A 22,157-nucleotide genomic window follows, 5' to 3' on the forward strand; every position below is an offset into this window, starting at 1 on the left:
TAACAATACTTCTCCTGGCGGTCTCCATCCTAAACAAAAAAAAAGGGGGAAATAAAAATTAAAAATGGCTATAACTGTAGATTTTTAATGGTTATTAGGTAAAAAATATATTTTTAAATAGTTTTTAATCCGTGTTGTTTTTATTTTTAGGATTGATTAGAATACCTATCATAAGAAACTGTTATAGAGTGACGCATTTACATTGTAAATAGGACTAAATATGGCCGCTTATTTATTTGTTTTTAATTTTTTTTAATTTACTGTTACAAAATTATAAGAATAAATATCGTAAAAGGGAGTGTTTTTAATGTAAAGTTACAGAATGCGTAATATTTAATCAGTGAATGAAACAGTAATGACTGGATTAAACATGGAGGATCGGTGGCTCAAAGGAACGTATTAATTACTTTCCAACCTATTATTGTGATACCTCCATAAGTATTCTGTGTAGTACAAAATGATTAAAATTTTTATAAATGAATGTTAAACTATCGTATATATTAACGTTTATTTAACCTGGATGGCTGGATGGCCGTTCCAAATTAACACGTGTTCGAGCAGTTCCGAGTCTCGTTGTTTACATTTTTGTGTCGCGTTGTTCATATCAAAGGGTTTTATTTCTTTATCTCTCTCTCTCTCTCTCGACACAATTTATCGCTATAATTTTTAGCGCAAGAATTTCGCGATTTACTGGATTTCGAACCTCGTCTGGAAACTCGCACTTTTCGGACATTCTACATCCGAGGAGTACAACTTTGTTTTTATTAAAACAGAATTGCATTTCGCCTTGTATCAATCCCATAACACAGCTGTTGGACCAGATTCGATAAACTATAGATGATTAAGCACTTATCTTCTCCAACGCTTTTCTGGTTACTGACTCTGTACACTTGGTATACGGACTGGACTGATTTTTCCCAATGCGTGGAGTCGAACAATTGTAATCCCCTTTCCACAACCGAGGATGATCCCAAGATACCAAGTAACTATAGACCAATTGGTCTGACTAGTTGCCTTTGCAAAGTGCTGGAACATATGGTTAATGCTAGTCTAATGTACTTTCTAAAAAGAAATGACTATCAAGCTCCATTCCAAAGTGAGTTTCGGCGCTTTAGATCAACTACCGACGGTATGGTATTTTTAAAAACCTCCATACGTGAATCCAACATGAACGTTTAGTATCAATATTTTTTGATTTTGAGAAGGCATACGATAGTGCATGGCGGTATGGTATTCTCCAAGACCTTTATAGTTATAATTTGCGGGGAAATTTGCCAGGGTTTATTCGTAATTTTTGAATTATCATCTCGAGTTTTTACCGTTGATATCTGTTCCATTTAATCCTCTCTCTGTATACAGGAAGAAGGTACGCCACAAGGATTTGTTTTTAAGTTTGACTTTTTTATTTTAAGAATAAATGTCTTCCACTAGTTGGACAACTTCTAGATTTCATGCCAGTCAGTGAACATGAGTATGATAGAGACAGTTACAAATCGCTTTGAATCGGATCCATAATTAGACAAATAAAAACTGCTTTGCCTTTTCTTGCCAAAAGACTTCGTGTGTTCATTTTTGTAGCAGGCGTAGCCTCCACCCTAATCCTAATTTATTATTGAATGGACAACTCATAATTGCGGTATCCGAGGCAACATTTCCGCATGTTGGACCCAGTACACCATTAAGGTTTAAGACTGTGTATTGGGGCATTCTGTACTTTCCCTGCCTACAGTTTTTATATTGAAGCATTTGAGCTGCTACTCCGCGTAAAGAGGAAACAGCTGTCTCTTTTTTATACAATGAAAATGAAAGCTCTGACATCCTGCAACGCACGTTATTTTTAACACGCCATCTCTAGATCGTCCATCTTGTATTCCCACATTTGGTATGTTCATGCAATCTGAGTGAGGTCAGATTAGATATAAATGCTATTTCCACAAAGCAGTGTTATCCTATAGCTTCATGGATTGCCAAACCAATAGTTATCGATACCAGCCTCTATAGTAACTCGAACGCAAACACTGCAGATGATGTATACCTGCAACAATTCTTAGAGATACGTCACAAATACAGGTTTTGTTTTCATTTACACAGACAGATCCAAATTTCATAATCATGTTGGATCCTCGTGATCTGTCACGACAATGTGGTGATGGATCAACAACCAAGAAATGCCTCCGTATTTTCTGCTGAACTGAATGCCATTCACTTTGTTTGCAATATGTTTTAGAGCAAAGGACACCGTGGCAGTATAACATGTTCAGATTCACTCAGTACAATGCAGGCTTTGAACTTTTTTCAGTTTTCTCAGCATTATCTTGTGTAGATGGTCCGGCAGCTGTTATATGAACTTGTTTTACGAGACTACCAAGTCAGATTTTGTTGAATTCGGAACACGTACACATAAAGGGAAACAAATTGGCCGACATGGCAGCAAAGTCAGCCACTCTACTGAGTTAGTTCCCTCTTTTGCAATATCCAACATAGATTTAAAACTTGTTATAAAGACCAAAATTTTTATTTTGGACATTTGTGGTGGTGGTTTAGTAAAGATTAACCAGTTTAATCTTTCACCAACGGTTGGCGAATAATGGCGCTTATGAGGCCCTGGCGCTACTAAATCCAATAATGTAGTCCAGCCCAATTCTACGCATTATTACAGCATTTGTTAATGTTCGATAGCCAAAATTGCATGGCCGGACAGCCGAACGGTCAAGGTGGCAGCCTACCGCTCTGGGGGGTCACGGAATCGAATCCGGACAGGTCAAACAATCCCCACGAATTTTTCGAGGGGTGGTCCGTTCGGATATGTCGGATCCCGTCCCTCGCCACCCGGCCGCCCCATTGTGGGCCTGGCCGAACCCATAATGGGCTTGCTAAAAAGAGGCCCTCTTAGTGCCCACAGAGCTGGGAAGAGTTTAAAAAAGCCAAAATTGCACGTTTATGCAATTTTGTACGTTTCTTTAAAAAGAAACCCGTATGTAAATAATGCAAAGTTTCTTCATTTCCCAATTCATTCTATCATGGGGTTACTTCATGTCTCCCTCGATGCTAGATGCTTTTATTGTGGATATTTGTCTATTATTTATATTATTTATTATTGCTATTGAAATAATATTCCTTCTACATAATTTAAAATATTCATAAAAAAATCAATATTTTCTGAAAGAATTTTTAAAAGGAGTAGTGAAAATACACGATACATTTTTCCCGAAAGAGGGCGCAATTATTTTAAACGAGTATCGTGACGGTATGCACGTGTTTTGATTACATGTAAACGAGAAAATGATTTTAGACCTTCAAACAAGTTTAAATAAACTTCAATGTAATTTATTTATAGGGTAGCAAGCAAAAACTTGAAAAATACTTTCAATAATACATATTTTCATTTTTTTCTGTGTTAATTTTAGAATGGAACAAGTTTTGAATGAAGTTATCAAGGAATTATTAAAGCAAGTGGAAACAACATACAAAGAACATAATAAGCGTAAGAAATTCACAAACCACGAAGAAATATGATTGCAGATTTGAATGACGCTGTTGGGATCTTGATAGAGCTGCATTCCCTTAGGAACAAAAATGTCAAAGGAACCATATATCTAAATGTGACCCTTTGGAAGTTATAGCTCTCTAAAATCAGCCAAAGCCTACTGTCAGGTGCTATAAGGAGTGACTGTTTGCACTGCTACTCTATCGCACGTTTAACGGTACGGCACGGTGATCGGACATTTAACGATATTTGTCGGTAAAGAATAAAGAAAAATCCGATAACCGACCCTTTCCGGATATTTGCCTTCAAATGTGGAACCCGATGGTGACAGTCCCAATTGTCTTACTTGCAAATGTAATGATTGCATGCAAGCAAGCAAGTTACGTTATAGGCACTGTGATCGGTGCTATAACAAATAATAAATGCATTAACTTCAAATGATCAAAATAGTTTTTATCTTGAACCAGTACTACTGCCTGTTCTCAATGCTCTGTGTTGTCAAAATTTGCTATTGCTCGTCTCGACCGATGCTCCAAATGTAGCTATGCACTTCGATGCTTGCTATCGTTCACATCTCTGCCTAGATAAGGGCCAGCTCCATACCCTCTAAAACCATATAACATGAAGTAATCCACAAACAGTCAAATCTCAAAGCCAGCATAATCATGTGGACCAAATAGTTAAATGCAATAGTCTTAGCAGAGCAATATAATTTGTGATTTTGGGGGATATATCTCGCAAAGGTCTCGCATGTAGAGGTATGGTTCCTTTGACTATTCTACTTCTAGGGGTATGGTCTACATCTTTGATAAAGTCCCAACCATCTCATTCAGAGATGTGATTGTGTACAATTGACATCTGTTTTTCTTGTAAACATCATAGATTTTTTAGTAATTTGCATTATTTAATTCATGTTTCAAATATTTATTGTACAGAATGATCATAAAGTCTGCATTTGTGAAAGTTTATCTTGGGCCTTTCAGTTAGATAAAATCCAGATGGCAAATTTAATGGACACTGATTTAGCCACGAATTTGATTTGGTATAATCTTTCGATCAAAGTGACACCTTACAATTAATGTGAGTTAAGAGCAGCTACTGGAGACGGCTTAATGATTTTCAGCTATTGACATGGAAGATGATGTCTGGAAGAATTTGGGGAAAAAGTATTTTATATGGAGAATGAAGTGAAATGTGAGAACTTTTAACTAGCATGCAGAAGGATTTTGCAGCCATGCCATATATAATTATATTCTCTAAATTTGAGGATATAATTACAATGAATTAAAATTGCCAGGATAATAAGTATTAAACTTAGAAAATTTATTTTAAAAAAGTTTCCTGTAACAGACAATACATAAAATGTGTTCTTAAACTTCATCCTTTTCATGCACATCAGGAATTAACAATCTTGTGCGCAGAATCAACCTTTCTTTAGAGGCTACTTGACCATTGCAATATGTTAAACATTAAAATCTTTTCTCTGGTGACGGCACAATCAATCGAAAAATAAAATATACAGTAACGCAGGAGATGCGTCCCTAGACGACAAAGCGCTAAGCGAAACAGTTAAACGAAACCATTTTAACAGAGTAAATAGGGATAGGGGAACGCAACCAAAAAATAAGCAAATTTTACTATAATTTTAAGTTATTTTTATATTACCAGTAATTTGCATAATAATATATGTTAAATAACAAACATATGCACACACAAATGTAAACTTAATTTTTTGTGATGAATTGTCCTGGCTCTTCTGAAATTCTTGTTTTCTGCAACGAAGTCATGTAGTTTCATTGGTCACTTTCTTTTTCTTTCCTTAAGCAAATGTCGGTAGCAGAAGATTGCATCCAAAACACCTCGTTCTGCTTTGGCACTCCTATCAAAATCTGGATCATTCCGTACAATTTAATCAAAGATTTCGTTATTGTTACCAAATTTTTACTAAGGAAAACTAGAGAAATTGTTTGGGTTCTTCGTCTTCAGAATCTCTATTTTCCAGTTCTACACAAATTCCTTGTTCTGCCAGTTCTTGAAGGTTGTCTTTGGGTAAGGCTCTTACCAGAATCCTGCAGTAACTCCCCAATATCCTGCTCGTCTACATCTCCTGTATCGATTAAGTTGACAAAATCGTCAACTTAACGACGAAGCGATAGGCTCTTCTCGACGAGAATTTTCGGATACCTTCAGCCGTAACTTCTTCCACGCTCCGTTCGTGCATTTATCAATTAATTCTTGCCAAGCGAAGTCGACATATTTCTTATGGCATCCAAGATGTTATATTTTTTCCAAAATTGCACAAAACAAACATAAATTTAAGGAAAGTACAGCGCTACGACGAATTGCCACCTTTTGCCGATTGGTTCGTGTTTGGGAATAATTGTATTATACACGAATCAATGAGATACCACGTTAATTTGAATTAGCATAAATTTTGAACGTTTTTTAGGCATCGAGCAGACCGCGTTATATTGAATCAGCATTAAGCAAGGCAGCGTTATGCGGGGTCTTACTGTACATTTGATAAAATATCCCGGCTGGAAGACTTAATTCCCGACGTGCGTGAAAAGGACACATTTTATGAGTTGTCTGCTAGAAAATTTTTTAAAAATTCCCTGTTAAGTTTAAATTACAATATAATTTCAATTAATATATAACTTTTATAAAACATATTTATAAAAATTCATCATTATGAAACATTTCAAGGCTTTTCAAAACTAGATTTAGATTATTATATTTGGCCCATTTAATCATTATGTTACAATTTGGAGCCTTTTGATACATCTAATTAGCTTTTGTTTTCAATAAAAAAAATTATTTTTCACTTGTTCAATAAAACACTAATTATGTAGTTTAATGATAGATGAAAATAGTTTACTAATTGGATTAAAATTTATATCTGATTACACACATTTTAAAGTTAATATAACAATGTAAATGTTTTATAAATTCTTATCATCGCGTGCTAAATTGAAATCTCACTAACGATGAATAACATCTTTAGAAATGCAATTCAACACTTTTTGCAGAACAAAAATATGTTAGAAAACTAGCAATTTTTAATTATATCCTCCATTGCCAGCAATTAACAGATCTAAAGATTAAGAGGTGAATTTTTAGCCTAGAAGCATTGATATTTTCTTTCTGAGAAAAGCAGTTTAAATTTGACTTACGTTTGAAGATCTTCCTTAACAAGTATCCTACCGGTTAATGCTACCTTTAGAAATATTTAGTGGAGCTCACCAGTGGTTGAGTAGATGAAACTACTGAACACTTATAGTTGTTTGTGGTTCATTCCTCACCGTGTAAAGTTTTCCATGTTTTCTTCACACTTGTAACATTAAATATGATTGGTTTCCTATTGATAAGTCTTCCTGGAAGGCATTTTATCTTTGCAGATTGCATACGTGCTGCATTGCCTTATTCTAACAATCCAATCCTAAAATTATTAATATTTATTATCTCGTTTATTTTGTAATTTTAATAAACTTAGTATCGTGACTTATGTTAGCTTCTGTAAAATCAGTATATTTATTTAGAGTATGAAATATTTGTTAATTATTGTATTCACTCTAACATTCTAATAATTTTATTGCAGTCACAGATGAATTGTTGTCTCAGTAAGTAGTATTTTTAAAATTTGATTTAATAAGACAATTTTATGCAAATAAGTTAATGTTTAAGTAAAATTTTAAAGTACGTTTACTTTACTTTTAGACTTAATTTTATATTTAAGACTCCGCTTCTGTCGGCGCTCGATTTAATCGATCGTCAAAAGGTGACGCGCATAAGTACGCCGAGTAAAAGGGAATTGTTTCAAGTAATCGGCAGTTCGGGATTATTGTATCTCTGCTTTCAAAGTAGCAATTATTGTAGTTGTTTGGCATACAGATATTCAGGTTTGATTATTTAATATTTTATTATTAAGTTTAGAATTTAAAAATATTGAGACTTATTTGACTCCATGCAAATTAATAGTATATGAAGAGAAAATATTGATTGACAACTTTCAAGAGCCTGAAGATATGAAGATGCAGCATTAAAATCTTAAACTATTTAATCCTAATAAATCTGACATTGTGAAAGTTGTTAAACAATGTGATATATGATGCTTTTGGGGAGATTCTATCTTCATAAACTGTTTTATAGATTTTGAAGATGGAATCTCCTGACTTTTTTTTTTTTTTGCTTGGTTCTACAGTGGAATCTCGCTTTACGAGCATAATTCATTCCAGAATCTTACTCGTAATGCGAAACACTCATTAAGCGAAACAATTTTTCCCATATAAATGAATGTAAAATACGATAATATATTCCACATCAAAAAAATTCTCAAATATTTTACGTATAACATGTATTCAAAGAAAATTATATTGTATTTAATTATAGCCTTTACATAGCCCAAGAGTTTGGCATATCGTTTGGTACGTTTATTATATAATGGACTATGGTTGTTGACGTTTATATGTAATATGTCTGGACACACGTTTGGAAAAATGTGTGATCACAAGCGACACTAAGGGTTGAGTTATAAACTCTGTAACGTAACCACATGACCATACCGTATTCGGTAAGAAAAGTTTGGATTGACCAAACTTACGGTAGGGATACGGTGAATTGACGAACTTCACGTGCGCTAAGTCGGTCGCTTTACAATCAGAAGTTATGCCGGAAGCAACGAATTGGTTGAAACATCTTTTGACTGACAATATAAAATTTTAAGAGTTACTTTGGTCATAAAAAAATAGAAAAATGATAAAATGAATAAATAAATATAGTGTTAGATCTGGCAAAATCAGCCGATGATTTTGTGCATTCTCACGACAAACTGCTTTGAAAGCCATAAAAAAAGTTTGTTCCTTAAGGATATGGAAATGGCCTTACGTTTGCTATAGATAAACTATTATAACTATATATAACTATTGCTATAGATATCCAGTGTAGCAAAGATTTGCAAATACAGATAGGGTTACATTACAGAGTTTATAACTCGTCCTAAGATGCTAGCAGAACAAGCGCTAAACACAGACTGATGGAACATGCGCACAATCCGGGACGTCCCCTCTCCTTGTCACTCGTTACGCAAAACATCGCTCGTTAAGCGAGTCATTTTTTCACAATTTATTTTGCTTGTTATGTGAGGTTTCACTGTAGTTTATGATGTTTTTTTGTAATTATTTGTATTAACCATTTCAAATCTTACATTTTGAATATTATTTTGGAGTGTTTCCATTTTTTGAATTTGAATGTAAACTAATAAATAGGCTGATAATGTCTGATTTCTAGTAATACATTACTTGTTTTAATACTGTAATTCTAATATAGTTTATTTATTGTTGTTAAATTACAAACGATTAACTTGAAGATTTATTTTATTTACAGTTTTAAGAAAAGAAGAATATCCTATGGTAAATATTTTACTATTAAAAGTCTATTTATTTATTTATTATTATTTTAGTTTAAAAAATATCTCAGTTTACATACCTCAATCTAAAGGAAATTGGTTATAAATCACAATTCATTCATTAGTTGTTAACTTAAATTATTCTTTGATTGTAAATGATATTTTCTAATTATATACAATGGTTAAGTACTAAATTTGTATTTTTAAATATTAAATAGTTCATAACTCTTGTAACATGAATACTATTAATGATTAAGTGCAAAGTAATTGCCACTAGAGATAGGCATTAGATGCCAGGTCTTGCTAAATTTGATATAACTTTAATTACAATTATTTTAATAATTAATTTAGAAGGTTCTGAAAGAAAAGAATCAGCCTGCGGTGCGACTTGAATCCACAACTCTTCTTACCTGTGTGGTCACATTGTCAATTACACTAGCTGAACCTTCGTCTGATCCTTGCTTCCAGAACTATTAATTTAGATATAATCATACTTGGTTACTTATGGCACCGGCCGGAGACAACTCGGCACTCGTGGCCTATCCAGCTGGCACTGTAAGTAACAAGTATGGTTATATCTAAATTAGTAGTTCTGGACATGAGGATTTGATGAAGGTCTGGATAGTGTAACTGGCGACATGACCACGTGGTAAGCAGGAGTTACAGGTTCAAGTTCTGTTTTTGGGTTGATTCTTCTCTTTCGGAACCTTCTAAATTAATTAGTAAAATATTACTTTAATTATAGTTATTAAATTTAGCAAGAGATGTGCCAATGCCTACTTCTAGTGGCAAATTACTTAGCATTTAATTATTAATAGTAGTAGTAGTAATATAGCCCAATATAATCCAGCAAGCATTTGGCTTTAATATATAACTATCAGGTTTTAGATGTTGATATTTGTACTATTAAGTAAATAATATCAATAATTATCTAATTAAGTTTCTTTAAGAAATTGTTTGTTAACTAATATAACAGAACTATATACAGTATATGCATCTCATCAATCTCTGATATTTGTTTAATGTTAATAATTGAACACAATTTGACAATGTGTAAGGTTAAGTTTATTAAAAGATAACTGCCGAGAATAATTTTCTTTATTATAAGAAATTTTTTAAAGGAAATGCTTGTAAATGAGTCAAATCAGAAGTGTGCAATTGTTTCCTACTTGCAACCTTAAAATTTTGATACTAATTACATGTCTTGCTTACAACTTTAATGCCATAATTGTCAATTCCTGTATCATTCTATCATCAATCTTATATTAAAATCCCTAATCAATTATTTCCTTAATCCGCTATGAATCCTAAAACCTTGATATCTGAATTGACAAAGTCCGCAATCTTTCAAACGTCTTCCACAATTTTCAAGTTGCGCAATCCGATTTAGCCAATGATTTCAAATAGTTCTCACTTATTATTATTTACATTATTGACTTTGTATATATTTTACACATTGCTATTATAAATATATAACATCTTTGTCACATTTACAAAATACTCTTTTCTTATCTAATATTTCAAAGAACAATAAAAATGTACTGTAGATGGCAAAGTCCACCTTTTTGGTCATTATAATTAACTTTTCTTTTATTGTGGCTAGATGATCGAAAATGTAGTTAATCTGGAAAATTCGTTAACAACATAAACAACAGTTTATATACATTTTATTTTATATTTCTCATTTCTTCATTATCATAGCAATCACTATCTTTTTTTTAGACATCATTTTCACAGTGTTTACTTCACAAAAGACTGGAGGTGACTGAAACACTGAAAAAATAATAGCTATGGGTTGTATTATTATTATCAAGTGTCTGACATTACTCCCCAAAGATACAAAGACACATCTGAGTTAGAAGTAACTTCGTGTACCTGTACCTACACCTCTCGACCCATTTCATTGGTGAAATAATATGTGGTGAAGGTCCCTAAAGTTTGATATTAATCAAGTTCAATAAGTTTCGAGCTGCCTGTTATAGGATATATAGGACACTCCTTGGCAATATGAGCAGTAGTCTACACAGCTCCACACGGGCAAAGTGGGGACGGCAACATTGACCATTTACGTAAGAGAAATGCACGTCTTCCTCGAGCCATTCGGAATCTATTAATTTGTGTCCAATATTTTCTTGGTAGTTCAAAGCCAGGTTGTTTGATAGTAAGGTCTTCTACCAAATGTTTATTTGTTAAGTTATACGAGGCCCATTTCTGTCTCCACTCCTCCTCTGGGGAGATGACATTGTGGGCCAATTCATTTAATCTCTTCCAAAAAGGTTTTCTGGATTTCAGTTAGTCCAGAGAATAATTCCATAAATCATTATATACGGGTAATGTAGAGTTAATGAGAATATTTCGCAACATCTTTTTGATACTATATTTTCTCCTGATATCTGGTAGGGCTATGTTAGCAAGTGTTGGAAGCCAGGGTAAAGGTATCAATCTTACAGTTCCAGCCCATGTCGTCCTAATCAGTTTGTATTTTAAACCCTAATAAGATTGTATTCTCGTGGCAATTTTTGACTTTAGTTTTAATAGGTGTTGTTTATATGCAAGTCTACGATCCAATGTCGTCCTGAGATAAGTCAGGTTAGGGCTAAGATCCAGAATTTAATTACAGAATTTGATGTTGAGTTCAGTACTGGTCTCTCTATTATTTAGATGGAAGCAAGTCAAGATAGATTTATTGGGGTTTGGTTTCAGTCCCCATTTATGTAGATAAGTTTCCAATTTTTCCATATCAGTTATTGATGATCTTTTCCAGTTCTTGAAAAGTATGATTTTGGGTGGCTAAAGCAGTATCACCTACATAAATGAACTTTTTGCAATTTAGTCTGGGTAAATCACCAGTATAGACATTGAAGAGAGTGGAAGATAGAACAGAGCCTTGAGGCAAGTCATTTTGTAAGAGTTTATACCTGCTTTTGTTTTCTCATAAGTTTACCCGAAGTTTACAGTTTGATAACATCTGGTTTAGTATTTTTAGTACAGATTTGCAGTAAATAATTTTTCCTATTTTCAATAATAATCCATTTTTCCACACTGTCATAAGCTACTAAAAGATCTATAAACACTGTATGTTTTTTAGTTTGTGCTTGAAGCCGTAGTTAGTCAGTGTGAGTACTTGTTCACAACAGCTTTTTCCTTGCCAGAAGCCAGTTTGTTCTGGAGGTAGGAATGGTTCGATTATTGGAGTGATTCTTTGCAGTAGTATACGCTTGAATAACTTTAGAAGTATGCAGTAGAGAGAAATTGGACACTTCTTTATGAGGTTTTAAAATGGCAAGGATTTTTGCTTGTCTCCATATCTTGGAGAGCTTACCATTTTGTAGAATGTCTGTAAATAATTTAGCTAGCCAGTCTCTTGCTTTAAGCCCAAAACAGATAAGGAATTTAGGCAATATTATGTCTACTCCTGGAGCTTTTTACCTCTTGAGAGTAGAGATGGCAATGTCTATTTCATTCCTGGTTATTTTGGTTGCTAAGTGTGTTTGATCATCTGGGAGTTTCCTATATTCCTTGTTAACTTTCTTCTGTTGAGAGTCTAATATTTTAACCCTTGATATATTCATCAGGTGTTTGGCAAAGTCCTCAGCCATGATTTTAGGTTGGCCCCTGTTAGGAGTGGAAGTGTTGCCAAGTTTTCAAAGTAGAGACCAGGCTTTCCTGCTTGATCAAGTCCAGGCTGTTCACTGTATCTACCCACCTTTCTCTTCTGGCCTCATCTAGTGAACTGACAAGTTCTGCTATTGTCAATTTATTGGTTTAAACTTTTTATACAGTTCCTTACTTTTTTCACTCCAACCAGGTATGTAGGATTTACAGTACTCTCTGGGTATTTGAATTTTTGCAGATTTAATTATTAATTTTTGAAATCTTTTATAGTTTTTACATTTAGAAGATATTCTATTTATTGATATATTTATAGTTCTATATAATGTGTATAGTCGTACTAATTAGCTTTGCAGAGATTCCATCTTAGAATAAGGGCACCTTTTGATGGTTGGGATTGATGTGGTTAAGGTAATTATTACTGGTTTAGTTGGCTTATAGAGAAGAGGTTAAGGATCTTGCTGGAGGGTTATAGAAAGGGATCGTTAAATTTTGAGATGAAACAAAGATAGGGTTATGGGTGTTGAGTGAATAATAACTCTTGAAGTTACAAACAATGAACTTATTAACACGTTTACTACCATGAGAAGCACAGCATTTTTTGTTCGAAAGGAAAGTAGAAATTTTTTATAATTGAAAATCTTAGAATACAGTAATACCTGTTTTCGTTGACTTCAGTTATAGTCGGTTTCGGTTTTCGTCGATTGCCTTGGATTTCGTCGGTGTGTCCAAGTGACCTTGCTGCTAATTTTGCGAAAACAAAGGGTGACCCACGCGTTTTACTGCTCAGTGTGGCGTTATTTCTCGTTGTGTGAGCATTACCCCGCGACGGCCCACCATCGGCCAACGTTTCTGTTCCCCAAACACTGGAAGTTTGGTCGTGGGTTTGTGCTTCGCCAGGACGGGCTGATCACATGGAGTTTTCTGGGTTTTTCTCCTTGTCTGTAACGGTCGAATAGGGGCCAGTTACCCTTAAATGGATTTCCCAAAAGGCATTATTCCCCCGCGATATGACCATCATAAATGCATACGACTACTATTAGATGACAGTTACGTCACACTTTACCACAGGTCAATATAGGTTAGAAACTCGTATCCAACTAACTTCTACAATACAAGACATTACCCCGAGCATCTAGCCAAACAATTCCATTGCTTTCCTTTAGATTAGTTTCTTTATATTAATTTCTTATTGGTTTTAGTATTTAATGCTATATTAATTCTCTATAAAATGTGTTTTTGGTATGTATTTTAGACTGTCTAGAATGAATTAATTGGATTTACATTGATTCATATGGAAATAATTGCCTCGGTTTTCGTCAGATCTGATTTCGTCGATTGTTTTCGGATGAATTATCGACAAAAACCGAGGTATCACCGTATTAGAAAAGATTCAACAAGATATTAAGCAAACTCAAAGAATACTCCCACAGAATTCCTAACAATGAACATCATATGCTGATTCATAGAAAGCAACCTGCATTACACTCAGGCAAGAATGTACTGTACATGGAAGTTCTTTGACTTTTTACATTTATAGGTTTTCCATATGTCTATTTTTCTAAGAAATGAATTATGTTTTATAAACCAGAAATCCAGATAAACAGAGTTTCACTGTATTCTTATCTTATATTCAGATTTATTAGCTTTTTGATCAATTAAGTTTTTCGTACATCCTACAAGCATGCTAATGGGTTGTTAGTATAAGTGAGAGTGGTATTTAATACAGAAATTAGAAAATTACTATCAGATATGTTTTCCAGAATTTGTTCATTTATTACAATGAATTATAACACAATCATAACTTCTATTAAAGATGCAAAATGAATGTTCTAGGTGTTTATTTCTATCTCTTAACATCAGTAAATCTCCAGTTTTCATTTTGCTGCTTTCTTGGAAACCACTAGAGTATCTTCTTCAAACCTAAGTATTTTCAGGCTTAATCCAAATTAAAACTGTACAGCATCAAATTTAAAAACAGATAACGTTGATGTTGCAAGTTTTATAGCATGTTTTGCTTCTAATGATTGGCTGAGAAGCCCAAAAGTACATGACTTAAAGAAGATACTGGGTCTCCAAGAAAGTAGAAGATTAGAATGTTTCAATTCAGGCTTGTAAATTCCAGAATTACTTAAATTCAGTTATTAGACTAGAAATTTGGAGGAGAACTGCTTATGATGCTTCTTGACACAGAAAACAGAAACAAACTGCTTTCTGTGTGTCAAGAAGCATCACGAACAATTATCCAAAATACAGAAGTGAAAAACTTGATCATTTTGGGCCCGTATTGGAAGAAGATCTTCCTCAATTGGAGAGTAAAAATTAAAATCTTTCATAGTTTAAAGATATAAAAAATGTTAATAAGTTATAAGAGAATGCCATACATTAACTCAATACAATACTATGGAATCTTTATTTTCATATATTTTTATAAGTAAAGATAAACGTTTCTTTAAATGATAATTTCTGTATCGTTTCAGTGTAAACATGTTTTAGCTGCCAGACTCAGTCAAGCCATGGGACTTTGCAAGGAAGTTCAATATTTGGATAAAACCTTAGCATTAATGATAGCCAACATAGAATGATGTCAAATTGTTTTTATTAGTAACATAACTCATTATAACAATGTAATATTGTACTGCTTACAGATAAATATTTTAATATTATATGAAATTTATTTATAATTTAAATTATCAATTTTTGTCACAGATATACTTCAAATTTAAGATTAAAAAAAAACAAGTGTAATAATAATAAAACTGTAGTAGTCTACGTTTGATGCTTGTATTTTTGTACATACAGTAGAGTTGCAATTATCTGATATCTGAGTTTACAATTATTTATCTGCAGTCGAGTCATATATGATATTCCACTTTGAATAAAGTGGAATATCATATGTATACAGCATGCAGCACATTATACAGCTACTTAACCAATGTAGCTGTATGATGTGTTGTATATTGACAGACAAACTGTATAGAGATTCTCACTTCTGCCTATCAATGTATCACATGTCATCATGGCGCTAACTTTGTTCATTTATCCGTACCAGTAATTTATGTTTGTCCAAGTAAATAAATCTAAATAAATAAACCAAGTAACTAAGCTTTCATTATTTATTCTAGTTTACCAAGTGATAAAAAAACCATACATTAACAAATTGTATCTTGAATCTTTTTTAGAGAATTCCTTTACAACAAATTCAATGGCTGATGCAACATGAACTCCCAAAAACCCACACCACGTTCTAGCACACTACTTATAAGAGTAGAGTGGTGAGACTATAATCTGCAATATATCCTGTATATTATACAATTTGTAGTGTTATAACTAATAGTGAATATGTAATCTAAAAATTAGTTATTAGCTTTTCATATCATTATTGCATACTCATGACAAACAATATAAGTGAAAACTATGACTTTGGTATTCATTTCTTACAATTCTTCTAAAATTTTTTATTTATTTAGTACATTTTTATACACTGAATTTCATCAAAATGTTTATCATTGAGAAATATAATAAATATCTAAACAGTAGATTTCACGTGATTCGGTGTCTCGGTTTAATTTCTTACACTTTATACCAGTGGCATAGCGAGGGGGGTGTAAGGGGTCTATCGTGCACTGGGCGCCACTCACAGAGGGGTGCCCAAATGGTCTCCAAGACAAACCATAGGTGTTTCTGGAGGGGGTGTCAATAAAGCGTCCTGCCTCGGGTGCCAGTTATGTTCGCTACGCCACTGCTTTATACTCTAAATTATATTCACAAAGTTAGAGTAAATTAACTTTGGGATCATAAGCATCCATTTTTATACAGCAAATTAAATCAATAGTTTTTGATTATGAAGACTTAACTTATGCAAGAATGCTTTTGTTCTTAAGGTTGCATAAAAAAGTCAAAACCCTCTTAAAAATACTTTTTTTTCAATAATTAAAAGTGTATATTTATATTTGTATCATCTAAATACTTTAAATGTGATTACTGTTTGGATTAAGGTCACAGTAATCAATACAATAATCTGTTTGCAGTCATGTTAAGTGTAATTTAAACTTTTCATGTAACCTGTCTTTCCATATGTAAGACCATGTTAAGCGCTTTCAAGGTCCTGGTCACAATTTCTTTAGAGGCATTATGCAGATATAGAACAAAAGCATTAGTAGCCAGAAGTGAAATGAGGCTTAAAGAAGGCAAGGCCATGGCCATGTATGCTCTTTCATTCATGTGCCTTTGTCTGTGTATGCAGTACCAATCTGTATACACTTTATTCAAACCTTTATTTATACATTTCAGGGTAATGATCTTAGTTATATGGTCTCCTGGTTCCCTACTCCACTTTTTATTCACAAATAGTTGTTGGAATTTCGGAAATAATGTATTTATTAAATAAAATGGCACTAGGCGCGTGACGAGGGTTAAAAGATGACTATACGGTATATATATATTTATAAATACTACATTTAGGCATAACATTTCGCTTTCATAAGCGTCAAAAAACGAAAAAGTTCTATATGAACATTGATTTTAAGATTAACTTCTAAGGAAAAAAAAAGGTTAATGTCACCCTTGGTGCCAAGATGGCGGCTCGTCTCTGATTCCAGCAAGGAAACAGTGGGACACACATTCTAACCTATTCTAATAATTTTGTTGGTAATAATTATGGTAATTTATTAGAATAGGTTAGATTAGTGCGTCCCACTGTTTCCTTGCTGGAATCAGAGACGAGCCGCCATCTTGGCACCAAGGGTTACATTAACCGAAAAAAATTGAATTTATGATAATTAAATTTAGAAAAAATCTATAATAATGTTTAAAACTACAGAGAAAATCGAATCTGATCAAGAGAAACTTTATATATCAGCATCAATTGAAGACGTGTATCCTTGACCTGGTTCTGCTCACGTTCAAGCGAATTTTGTGATAAAAGTGTATTACTCAATAGAAGAGAACGACCTGAGTTTCTAGCCATTACTTTATATTAAAAAAAATCCATGAGATAACATTGGTATGTAGAGAAAAGTATATTTTTCTAGACGATCTTCAAATACACGAGATACAACTGCATACCCTACACAAAATCTACGTAGGCTACAAGATAAACATAAGGATCAGCTGGCATATAAATCTCTTCTAGAGACATTGTAGAATTTAAATACTTTTTGGAAATTCGAGAGGTTAGAGACCAATAAAAATCTTCAAGCCTATGGTACCCGGTATCAATCTAATAGAAAAACATGGTTTTACACACTTAAATCGTTCATTTAGTTTGAGAAATTTACAAGAAAGTCGAATTTGTTTAGTCTATCTATACTTATCAAACAAAATACTTTCATATTTTTAGAATTTGTGAAAATAATCTCCAGACACAACACGATCTTGATAATTTATATAGCAAAATCTCTTAATATTCCTTAAAAATCTCTCCACTTTTTCGGAGAAATGAATGATTTTCGGTTAGAAGTTGATCTCAAAAGTCGAATTTATGACTTTAAATGTATAATTTAAAAATATTAAACCATATCTGAGTGATGCAAAGAGGTACTTCATACAACGCAGTTCCTTACAACACGTGAAATTTATGGAATTGCGAGTGAATTAATTGTAAACAATACAATTCAAGATTTTTCCTATCAAATCCAATTTAAATATATAAATTCTATCCAAGAAGAATAGGGCGAATGTTTTACTTTCTGGCCAAAAATTCCTGGGTATAAAGCTTAAAATTCGCAAGATTTTTTTCCTATAAAAATAGCTTGCGTGTGAGGGGAGAGAACTATCTAAAAAATGTACACGTGGGACATATTTTCTAAAAATAGGTATATTAAAATCTTAGCGACCTCTAACTTTACCGGCGATTTAAGAAAAAGCCACATTACAGGGGTGAAGTTTCATCCGAGGCGATAAATAGTGACTTTATCCGCGTTAAAACGGGAAAAATGAATGCTTTAAATGTAATTAACGGTATTAATTAGGGGGAAAATTACTTAAATTTCGCGTTGCTTACGATAATTTGATATTAAAATCAAGTAAAAGTTAATAGATTATGTGGGAAGAACAATAAGCAATAGCGTTATCTCCAGACTGCACCCACGATATTGAGTCATGTGGTATGACTCACGATCCTGTAGTAGGAAGTCTGAACGTGTTTCACTTTGATCTGACTTGAAACCGAGTGTTTACATAGAAAGTTTCATTACGATACTGTATCGGTATCTAAAATAATAATAAGTATACATTAAAAAAAATATGATAATTCAGAGTTATAGAGAAAATACACTCGATCAATCGTGAGTGGGGCCCAAAAAACACTGCAGTACATTTAAAAGTTTTATGAATTGCACATAAATTTACGTAGGAAATTTCGTGTAAGAGTGTATTTTACACGAAAACACTTATTGTAAGTGGATTTTTAAGATAAATTTATGTTTTTAAGCTTGTAAAATCGAAAATCTTCTCGCTCACTGGATTTATTACAAAGAAATTCGCAATTTAATGAGCGATATGTCTGTTCTAGAATATAATATTTATCTATAACAATAGTGTATATATTTTAAAAATATTTTCTATCTTTGAGTAAATTTCATTAGATTTTTGGCAAATTTGAATGCCATAAAGTATATCATGTTAGTTCTTAATGGTATTGATAGATACATTAGATATTGTATGGAGAATTCGTAATTTTGAAGCATTCCTTAGAAAAAAAAAAATCTAAAAAATCGAGTAATTTTATGTCTAAATTCATCTAGAACGAACATATTTTTTCAGATTTAAACAATAAAATTCCAATAAATTCGATTAATAGATGCCTTTGTTTAGAATAGAATCCGGGTGGAACGAACTTGGAAAAAAACGCTGTCACTTAATGTTTCAATTCATTAGAAACTCCTTAACCAAGGAATTGAGGATATTTTTCGATTTTCGTTAATAACTTTAAGGATCAATCTTCTATAAATTAGTCGAGACGAAAGATTTTCTGTTTTTAGTACAACAAGAAACCCAATTCTCAGAATGGTATTCCCATTTCGACATCGTTTCCTTTAATGCACAACTGGGAAGCTCGCTTCTAAAGGTCAAAGATCTAAAGATAACATTAAGTTGAGAAAACAGAAAGTTTTCGGGGATTTTTTTAGAGGTTTTGTGGCCAAAATTCCATCGTAAATTACCAGACTCGGTGAATTTCTTTAATTATGGAGTAATACCTTCCGTATTAATGGCACCTTGGGATACCAGTGACATTAATGATGAATTTGTGCCATTAATACCATTATAATGGTGAATTTTATACTTTTTTTTCACGAAATTTTACAGTATTTTAAGGCACTTTTTAACTAAAATTAAAGCGAATTTATCCTCATTAAATCGATTTTATACACTTTTATTAAAAGCTTATTATGTTTTAAGGTAAATTTATACGTTTTTACGCTCCTAAAACCGAAAATTTGCTTACTACTTGCGTTTTTTATAGAGAAGTTCGCACCTTAATGAACGATATGACCATTCCAGAACGCATAATTTATCTATAACAATAGACGAATGATAAATTGACACGTGTGATGACGTACGATATTTAACGGAAAAATGAATTTAAAATTCATATTTATTTAAAAAAAATTAATTTTAATGTAAATTATTCTGTCATAACCTTTATAAAATTACTCTAATTACGCAACCAGAAAAGTTTTTTCACGTATTAAATTAATCAGCTTTAAAGCACTAGCGACAGAAAAAGAAAAGGCAAATTAAAAGCAAATTTTCTAATTTAGTTATGATAAATTCTACTGAATTTAATTAATTATTAAACACGTGGATAATATATTAACATTTTATGTAATAACTCGATTATACAAACGTATGAAAGTCGCTTAATGACTATTAAACATAATGAAAAATACCTCATACGTGATCAGTGAACGTTAAAAATGTAAAGAAAAAAATGTACGAATGATATGCCCGGACACGAAAACGTGTCCTGCAGGTAACAATGAGTGCAAGTTAGAACATGAAAAGCGATGACGTCAGCTTCAAAACTAAGTGTCTCGCGCGTTAGTAGTGTGACGCAAATTGCCTCGACCCTCCAGGAATTTAAATATCTAATTAAATTATTATTATTATTATTCCGAAGAAGTTGAATAATAATAATAAATTCTCGATTGCTGAACCGATAATATTCATTTATCAAAAAAAATTATTACGAGTTTTGAATATATATAACTAATTATTCGATTGCTGTGTGTGTTTTTAAGGCATATTTATGGTTTTTTGAGTGATTTAAGTCACATAAAATGTTTTTTTTTTTATATGAGTAAAGCTACTTGTGATTCTAGATACATTCGAAAATACTTGGAAGTATTTTTTTTCTTTTAAATAAAGAAAAGCATAAACCTAGAAAAAGTTGCGTGTTTATGCGTAAGATCGAGTTTTTAATAAAGTAAAATGGAGAAATTCGTAAATTTAAAGATAAAAAATCAGTTGTTTTTACTTATTTATTGATTTATTACAGTAAAATATACAATTTTATCCGTTCTAGAACTTATTTTGTGTCTATAACAACAAAAAGAAAGGTAATTAACAATTATGAGGACGTACTACGTTCAGCAGAAAAAATTATTAAAATAATATTTAAAAAATAAATTTATGAGATAATATTAAGTAAAAACGTGTAAATAAGTAGTCTACACTATTTACAATATTTTAATACAATACAAAGTAGCAAACTTCTCTAAAAAGTGTACATTATAATACCAGTTTATACATTATATCGTCGAAGATTGTTTTAAAAATGCCATTTTCTCATAAATGCTCATTTAATTAATGAGCTAGACTATTTTTTCTTTAAAATTACTTATGATAAATTATTATTATATTGTTACTAGAAATCGAAATACAGAGATTCGCAACGTATAATACTCAGCGAAAAAATTGCAAATGTTTAATTTTAAAATATTTTTTGGTAATGATATTGAGTAAAACGGTGAAAATAAATGTCATACGCTATTTAAAATATTTTAACACAAGATAAAATAATAAGTTTTTCTTAAAAGTGTATATTTTGTTAACAGTTTATACTCTCCCTATTGAGGATTTCAGCAAAAAACATGCCCATTCTGTAAATGATATTTCGTGATAAATGTTAATTTTAATTAGTGATCTACACTATTTTCTACAATTATTTTACGGATTTATTAAATTTTTTCTATACTAGAAATCGAAAACCGGGAGACTCGACAGCGTAACATATTTAGAGGAAAAATAATCAAAAATATAATTAAAAAACAAAATAAACGCAATAATATAGAGTAAAAATGCGTAAATAAGCACTACACACAATTTACAATGTTTTAACACAATAGAAAATAATAAAATCCTGTAAAAAGTGTACAATTTTCATGTAATTTTACACTCTTCACCATCGAGGACCGTAGCAGAAGGTATCCATTTTGTAAACGATATCTCATGATAAATGCTAATTTAATTAGCGTTGTAGATTATTTTTCTTTTAAATTACATTATGATTAATTTTTTTTTTTTTCGTTACTAGAAATCTTTATAAAATAAGAATTTAAATATAAAATCGACCGGTTGACGTCTAGCAAACTTAGCAGTCGATACACGCTTTTTACTTAAACAGTATAGTAGAGTTACTCGTGCGTTAAT

The 22,157-nt window shown here is 32.2% G+C and overlaps 1 protein-coding gene across 1 annotated transcript; it reads left to right on the plus strand.

Annotated features, from left to right (window-relative positions):
• Positions 1-3,216: 3,216 nt before the first annotated feature.
• On the plus strand, positions 3,217-15,169 carry LOC136969185 (zinc finger SWIM domain-containing protein 7-like). The gene is made up of 6 exons (XM_067263278.1): positions 3,217-3,322; positions 3,408-3,484; positions 7,086-7,107; positions 7,205-7,386; positions 8,870-8,895; positions 14,984-15,169. Exons 2-6 carry the CDS (start codon positions 3,409-3,411, stop codon positions 15,086-15,088), a joined length of 411 nt encoding a protein of 136 aa, XP_067119379.1. The 5' UTR covers positions 3,217-3,322; position 3,408; the 3' UTR covers positions 15,089-15,169.
• The last annotated feature ends 6,988 nt before the right edge of the window (positions 15,170-22,157 follow it).

This window comes from Centruroides vittatus, unplaced genomic scaffold, assembly GCF_030686945.1.
Source record: "Centruroides vittatus isolate TY-2023 unplaced genomic scaffold, ASM3068694v2 contig_1753, whole genome shotgun sequence".
NCBI lineage: Eukaryota > Metazoa > Arthropoda > Arachnida > Scorpiones > Buthidae > Centruroides > Centruroides vittatus.